The sequence below is a fragment of the Syngnathus scovelli genome, chromosome 4, assembly GCF_024217435.2.
Source record: "Syngnathus scovelli strain Florida chromosome 4, RoL_Ssco_1.2, whole genome shotgun sequence".
Taxonomy (NCBI): Eukaryota; Metazoa; Chordata; class Actinopteri; order Syngnathiformes; family Syngnathidae; genus Syngnathus; species Syngnathus scovelli.
Window position 1 is genome coordinate 15932090 of NC_090850.1, and position 7832 is coordinate 15939921.

At 41.9% G+C, this 7832-nt stretch overlaps 1 protein-coding gene across 1 annotated transcript; it reads right to left on the bottom strand.

The window, feature by feature from the left end:
• Positions 1-648: 648 nt before the first annotated feature.
• On the bottom strand, positions 649-4716 carry rcn1 (reticulocalbin 1, EF-hand calcium binding domain). Its single transcript, XM_049718432.2, has 6 exons — positions 4243-4716; positions 3352-3545; positions 3037-3215; positions 1980-2040; positions 1584-1783; positions 649-1403 (listed from the first exon to the last, which is right to left on the bottom strand). Exons 1-6 carry the CDS (start codon positions 4461-4463, stop codon positions 1296-1298), a joined length of 963 nt encoding a protein of 320 aa, XP_049574389.1. The 5' UTR covers positions 4464-4716; the 3' UTR covers positions 649-1295.
• Positions 4717-7832: the final 3116 nt, after the last annotated feature.

The window sequence follows — 7832 nt, forward strand, 5'->3', positions numbered from 1 at the left end:
AGTTTCTAATTCTGGTTACCTCATCAAATTATTACAAACAGCTCAGTATGACCAAGTGTAGTGATCCACCACATATTCAGTTTGCAATTTACATATTTTTTGAGAACATGTCCTTGTTATTCACTGAAAATCTATTTGCCGTTTTAACCTTGACCTGAGGTCAAACATTCATGGCGCCATCTAGTGGACTCTTATGAGGTTTGATTAATTTCTACTTACCACCCATTGTCGTAGAAATTGTTTAGGCTAGTATGCTAGCTCATACCATTGATGAGCCTCTAGTAAAGGTGGTTTGTTTAAATGGAATCATATCCTGAATTCTAAGATGTAACAAAGGCTAATGAAGCTTTACATTAGCTGCACAAAGTAAATGCATTACGGTCTTCTCTCCTATTGTAATCTGGGATAGGCTCCAGCTCACTTGTGACCCTAATGTGGACAATAGCTTTAGAAAATGGGCGGTAGGTTGTACAGTGCAACCGCCAAAGTGTAATGTCAAAAACAAATGATCATCTATGTGAAGTCAGCATTGTCTTAGAGCTCTTGAGAATTACACTCAGTAATTTTTATGGCTAATTAGGAAAAAGAAACAATACGGTATTATCACAACTTGATCGTCAACTCCTGCAAAACATATTCAATGGAGAATTAAAGGTTACACTTTTATTTGTTGACAATTTTTTTCAATGTGGGCAAACAAGACATTATGCGTGCCAATCCTCAACACAATGAGCCATTCAAGTTAATGCAGTGTTTGGAAACAACTGTAACAAGGGAGTGACAAATAAATAGACTTAAAGTAAAACAAATATTTCACTGGCTATTTTCTTTAAAAAAGATATTACGTGCAAATACACTACATTTAAACATCACTGTATTAACGTAATAAAAGAGAATCAGTTAAAACATTTAAAACATTTTTCCCCCAACATACACTGCCCGACCTAGGCCAAAGCTAAAACGTAAATAAAGTTCTGTTCTTTGAACTACGGCTTCACATTAACGTTTTTTATCAAAATGCTACCCATTAAGCGTCGCATTCGGCTTTGAACACTTCTGAGGCAGCCAAGGCACCATCGATTGGAAGAACGTTGTCTTTCTGCTCCTGAATGTCAGAAACATTTGCTGAAACGTTTTGACCTTTTAGTGTTAGTGGTAGGACTCTTTTTGATCAATGAGTCCTGCAGTGATGGTTCTTAAACCAACACTGACAAAGAGAGCTGGTCTCTTGAGATTCTCTCATATTAATTTAACCTCTTACACAAACACGCATACATTAGAGGTCAAAGTGAAGCTCAAAGTTCATCATGGTTACGGGTGAGGTCCTCTCCGTAGTTGGTGGCTTGACTTCCGACAAACATGTTCCAATTCTCCAAGATTTCATCTTTAGTCAACATCTGGTCCTGAAAAACAATGTCATTTCTGTTAGGGATGCATGATTATCATTACGAATGAGATTTATTATCATGATATTCATAATAAATCTGTACATTCATTTTACTCATTGCAAACGAAATTCACAAACACCATCATTTGGAACAACATGACTTCAAAACATAATATGATGAGTCAAGAAGTTGTACCTTGTCCTGGTCGGACTCGTAGACTAGGTGTCGCGCCTCAGCCTGGGCATGGTCGTAGTTCTGTGGCATTATCCATTGGCGGATTTCCTCCCGGTCCATTTTACCGTCTTTGTCCAAGTCTCTGAAGTCAGAGAACTGATCCCTCTCGGTTTTGAGCCAGTCTGGTTCCGGGCCGCCGTCCTCGTTAGCAAACATGTCAGCTGAAAGCAGACAACGCATTTATGAATATAACCTCCAAGTCAACCCATCCTAAAAATAATTTGTCAGCATTTGGTAGTAGGTTTTCAGCAAAATTATAAAATTGCAATTCAATTGTAACGTAATGTAATGGAACACTTTTGTTTCCAATTATTCAACGCAAACAAGCTCTGGTTGAAACGGATTACTTGAACTCACCAACGTACTCGTCTTCGTCTACGAAACCGTCGCCGTTCTTGTCAATGTCCTCCAAGGTTTCCTGCATTTGGCACAAATGGAGGGTCAACGGCAGCCAGAACTTTCACTTTGACGAATAGAGAAACAAGTTGCCCTGGGCCATGTGACTCAACACGAGGGTCACTTTACAGCTGGGCTGGCACAGTGACACTACAATTACAAGGAGTACTGCTGATGTGGACCAACACACTCCTTAGCCTGTCTTTTACGTTTTGAATTGTTTGTTAGCATTAAGCTAAACTGACTTTTAGAAAGCAACGCTATGTAGCTGTCTTAAATCTATATGTAAATGCTCTTTTGTTTTGCAAATGCCGGGTCACTTGTATTTTAACGCACCAGTGAAATACAAAAAAACAGGTTAAGCATGTCGCATAAAATGATAAAAAAACGAGGGCGCACATCATTTAATGCTTGAATGATGTTGGAGGTCACAACATTTATCAAGCCATACATTGAAACTAATCTGTCCAATGAATGGATGCAGGAACCAACCGATGGTAGCCTGCAACCAAGTCTTCTCTCAAGTGTCACGTGATGTGATGTGTGAAAGAAGGTGTTAAAACAAGCGAGTCTTTTCCAGCAGGTCAGTGGAACAAACTAACCGCTGATTAACTTCAACCCAAGCCCGATCGGAGAGATGCCAAAGGCTGAACAGTTGCTCAGTACCCGTTTGGTGAAATCATAAAAATGAGCCTTTAATAATTAACTCCGTCAAATGGGTAGTACAACTTTTATGAACACGGCAGCATAGTGCCTTACTGCGAAACATTTCCCACGCAACTGCTCCACGAGGCCAAATTCATATTTAAAGACAGAGTGTTAAATGGGACAGCCAGTACATCCCTCTGGACCCGCTCCCCCAAAAATATACAAACTATCATTTGAAGGGCAGACTTAAAATTTGATTTGGGAGCAAGCATCAGAATTTTGCATATTTCACTAAGTAGCCCATCTGATGGGACCTGCTGCAAGCTGCACGTGCCTCTTTTTTGGAACAATGTGCTCACAGAAGGCTTACCTGCACCACAATCTCCTTCATGTGGTCAAACTCCTCAGGATGCAGGAAGGCCGTGAACTCTTCCTTATCGGCCGCCTGGTCCCCGTTCAGATCGGCTGTTTTGAACCTCCTCTCGTCACGGGGAAGCATCTTCTTGAAGCTGAACTGGTCTGTCGTATCGTCAAACTCTTCGGGATTGGCTGAGAGCATGAAGATCCAAACATGAACGTTACAAAGTTACAAACGGAAATACACGACTGCAAAAATGTGATGACATGTTGAGGTGATAAAAGAGGAATTATATTGCAGATTGAACCCTCGATGGGTGTTTCCTACCAAGGTAGTATCCGTAGGTGGCTTGCTTGTATTCCTCCCACGATATCTTGTCGTCTTTGTTGAGGTCAAAATCTGTCCAAACCTTGGCCACATTCTCGTAAACGTAGCGCTTCTGGACACGCTTGATCCATGCTTTGAGCTCATCTGTGGTGATGAGTCCATTGGCGTCGCTGTCGATTCGCCCCACTATTTTACTAGAATGCAAACATCAAGAAAAGTTCAAAACTCCATCACACAAAGGCTTTTTCCCCCATCTTGGCTCCATTTGGAGAATGCATACTAGTAACTACACATTATTCAGCAGCTCTGATATGTCTCTAAAGTCTGTATATTATTCACAACATGGATTTCAAAACTTTTAATCGGAAGTTATCTAAATTTTATGCTATGAGAGGAAACTGAGCTTCGGTGGAAAAGCTGGCATGGGAGGGGCAGCAGCCCAATTTAAGACTAGTATTCTTAGACTCCAGCTGCCACGTTGTGATGTACAGGGGGTCCTCCCACTCTCACAGCGAGCCCCCTCTAGCCACGTAAGAAGCGTCATAGAGTCAAAAGAACCCATTGCATGCGTTTGAATGAAGAAAGCATGGCGTGTATGTTGCTGCTTTGTGGCAGACATTGAACGTCATCGGCTACAATGCTTCTTTAATGATGATATATAATTCAAATAAAGTCATTAGGTGTGTGGGAATACGCCGGCAGCACAATGATCAAGTTTGCACATTCGCTGGCGTGCATTGCACATATTTGTCATGCACTCGCGCTTTGTTAGTAAATATTAATGAACAGTTACACGCAAGATACTTGTTCAACTGGAGTGAGCGTGCGTGATTTACAACAAACACTCACACTCGGTGGAGGGTGTGAAACGGCTCAGACATCCTGACTTACCCGAGCCTGTCTTTGCTCTCCTCCTGGGTGAGCTGGTCGAACGTCTTGGCTTCTTCCTTGCCCAGGAAGGCCTCGTGGTCGTACTGGAAGCTGTTGTTGTCTTCTTGGGTCCTCTCATTTAAGTTGGTTTCGTGAATGACTCGCTCTTTTTTCGTGGTGGGCTTCCCGTGGGCCGCGGCGGTCCACAGGAGCAGCGTGCACATCAAGATGAACACCTCCATCGTTCAGGAACAAGCACAGGCTTTTGCTTGGAAGCAGGCCACTCAAACTTCGCTCCTCTGCAGTGCTCCTAAAATGGTCCTTCTTTTGCCTTTCAGTGCTAACCACACATCTGCACTAAACTACAAAAATGTCACACTGCGCTCGGGACAGATCGGTCCGTAACGTCACCGTACTTTAAAGTTTTACGTATTCGACGCAACCCTATTTGCTTGTGGAGAGGACAAAACCAGGCGGTAACTTCCGGTTTACTGATATCTAGCCAATCAGAGCGTAGTTTTAGGAGGTGCTCACCGACGCTTCTTTATAACCACACACAGCATTGGTCAGAGGGGCACGAGATAAATTTCGGCGCCACGTTGCAAGCGGCAGAGCCAGCCGCAAAGGATGTGGCCGCTATCAAACTCAGCAGTCAGCTTCAGCATCAGGTTGCGCAAAACAAATGAAATACGTTCGTGTGTCAAAGATAACGTATGGGTGTTAAACTTGGTTTAAAGCCATATGAATTCATTGCTGTGTGCAAGCCTGCACCAGCATGCTTGTTTATTTCAACTTTATATTATGGAGCATGGACGGCCGGGACTGCATAGCTAGCTACAAAGTGCTAAAGTCATAATCAGACATGTGAAAAAGTCATACAGTTTTTGAATTAAATAAACTAAAATAAACACTTAGACACAATTAGACAAACAAGCAGTGAGTGTTAACTTATTTTTCGAAATGTGAGTCTCAAAACATGTTTGCTTGGACAGTGGGTGTGATCATATCTACTCGCAGAAGAATCACATTACTCATCAACATCCCAACATGCTGTAATGAGAAAGAGCAGAGTCCGTAGCCTCCAAACAACTTGCTGACACTGCCATGCCTAATCCTTGGTCGTGGGCAGAAGAAACATGTATTTTGCCATTCGACATTAGCATAATAAGCCAGCACATGGCACATTGCTGTTTTGCATAAATAGTACACCCTAGTTTATAAAAGTGCCCTGAGGCTAACTAGGCTCTTTATTCAATTAATGAATACTTCATGTATTTAAATTAGTCCTGCCTGGTCAATTCAAATTAGTGTGTCGTCAGATGTGAACAAATATAAAACTGTGTGTGCGTGTGTGTTTTTACCCGTGTTGTCAGATGCATCCTTTAAATTTAAAATGGAACCTCTTAAGTTAAGTCCCCAGTGTTGTATCATTTGGAGTTTAGCAAATAATCTAGCGGTGAAGAAGTCGACAATATTCAAGCAAAATTTAATTCAAACTATTATAGTCAGTCAATCTTGTAAAACTTAAACTTAGTGAGCACCTGAAGTATAAAAATGAACTCAAAAATAGTTGGCACGAATAGCATCACCATGAGGATATTGCAATACAGTAGTATACTAGGCCTAAGTCATGATCCAAAATAAGGCAGAAGTTGTATTCATAAAGTTGTATTTTTAATCTTATAGCAAGCCCGTACCTCACCAAGCAGCAAAAGTTGGCCATAGTTTTGCGCACGGCCTGAATGTTGCTTTTTTGTCAGCGTTCATTCAAGGTCACAAAGACGTTTAGCAGCAGTTTCATTAGGCGCAAACAGTTTTACTTGCTGCAACAAGAAAGACATTGCAATCTTTTGAAATGTTTGCAACCTTTCCGGAATCCTGATGAAAGACCAGAATTCGCAACATGCCCAAACACTCGTGACTTAGTGAGATGCGAATTGTAAGCCACTATAACATGAAGTTTGAACATCAAGAAATATAGAAAAGAAATAACTTGAATACTGATTCAATTCATATGTATTGCGCACAAATGCTAAAAAAGTGGAGTACATTTTATTCAACAAACAGTTGTTCTTTTTAAACTCAAACATCGACAACTTGGCAGTCAAGGCTCACAAAGCATGTACATATTCAAAAGGAGGAACAGTTCACCCACCAAAGATGATATTAATATAAATGTTTTAATTGATACCCAAAATGATGTTTGATTATAACCTCCAACCACAGGAAAACTCAGGCCTTGAAACTTTCCCTCTTATGGAGCACGTTGGTAAGTTAGCATCGATGTCAAACAACAGTAACATTGCCCGAAACAACTTTCAAATGTTGCAGGGAGGAAGTAGAAGAGTGGCTTTCAACATGAATATTTCACTGTAGGAAAGCAAGGGGAATGTGTGTGTGTATATGTGTGTGTGTGTGTGGGGGGGGGGGGGCGGGGGGGGGGGGGGGGCAGCTACAGGGATGTTCAGTTAACCATGAGATTACACACACACTCCGCAGAAGGCATTTGGTTAATGTAATTAAGAAAACCCTATGGTGGGAGACACACAGCATTAGTGTCCAGGACGTAGACTTCTGTTTTGGCCTCCTCCTGGCCCACGCTCACAACAGCACATTGGCGATTCTATTAATTTCATGTACTAATCATTGTTTCTGCTTCACAAGCTTCAGAGTTAGTTTAAAGCCTGGGTATTTTATCCAAGTATGCGATTATTATAGCTGCATAAATAACGGAGCTTTATGGAAGTGGATGTGATTGAAGCCAGTATACAGAATAAATATGTGCTATGTAAATGTTTTAATTAGCTGCTCACGTGTCATTTCTACGTTTGAACAACTCTTGTTAATATATTTGGGAGCAATTCAATACAGTTTTTAGTTTTTGTTTTTATGGTTTGATGGGATAGCACATGAGCAACTGTGTTGCAAATTTTTTGGACATTCTATTAGGTACACCGCCATTTTCAAGTGTACCTAATAACAGGCCACTTTATTAGGGAAATATCATGGTCAAAGGTCACAGGTGTCAAGCTCTAGTCCTTGGGGCCGCATTCCAACATGTTTTCCAAGATTCCCTCATTAAGTGCACCTGCGTGAAAAGTTTTAGCTCTGCAGAACGTGAAAATGACCAAAATCTTTTCACGCAGGTGTGTTTAACGAGGGTAACTTGGAAAACATATTGGAACGCGGCCCCTTGAGGACTGGAGGTCTCTCGCTCGGTAAGAACTTGGTACGATCCCAGGTGTGAGCATATACCTAAATGTGCTTTTAGAATTGGAACCTCGCATTGTATGCATATGCAAACAAATACTAGTATTTATGTATAAATACATAAGGTGGCCCAGCCCCCAAGTTGGCAGAGCAAACCAATGGATCACGCCCACGACCTAGAGCAGGGGTGTCCAAGTCCAGTCCTCGAGGGCCGCATTCCTCCATGTTTTCCAAGTTTCCCTCGTTAAACACACCTGATTCAATGATCAGGCTCCTGCAGAACGTGAGGATGAACTGCGGCCCCCGAGGACTGGACTTGGACACCCCTGCCTTACACTGAGTGCCAAAAGTCCCAATGATCGTGAGCAGCAGGGGGGGCCCCATTTCAACCCCTTACACTG

Excerpts from the sequence above, each read along its gene's own strand:
- rcn1 (XM_049718432.2), bottom strand. The coding sequence starts at position 4,463 with ATGGAGGTGTTCATCTTGATGTGCACGCTGCTCCTGTGGACCGCCGCG. Across the intron at positions 2,041-3,036 it reads TGAAGGAGATTGTGGTGCAG|GAAACCTTGGAGGACATTGA; the intron begins GTAAGCCTTCTG and ends TGCCAAATGCAG. Across the intron at positions 1,784-1,979 it reads AGACGAAGACGAGTACGTTG|CTGACATGTTTGCTAACGAG; the intron begins GTGAGTTCAAGT and ends GTCTGCTTTCAG.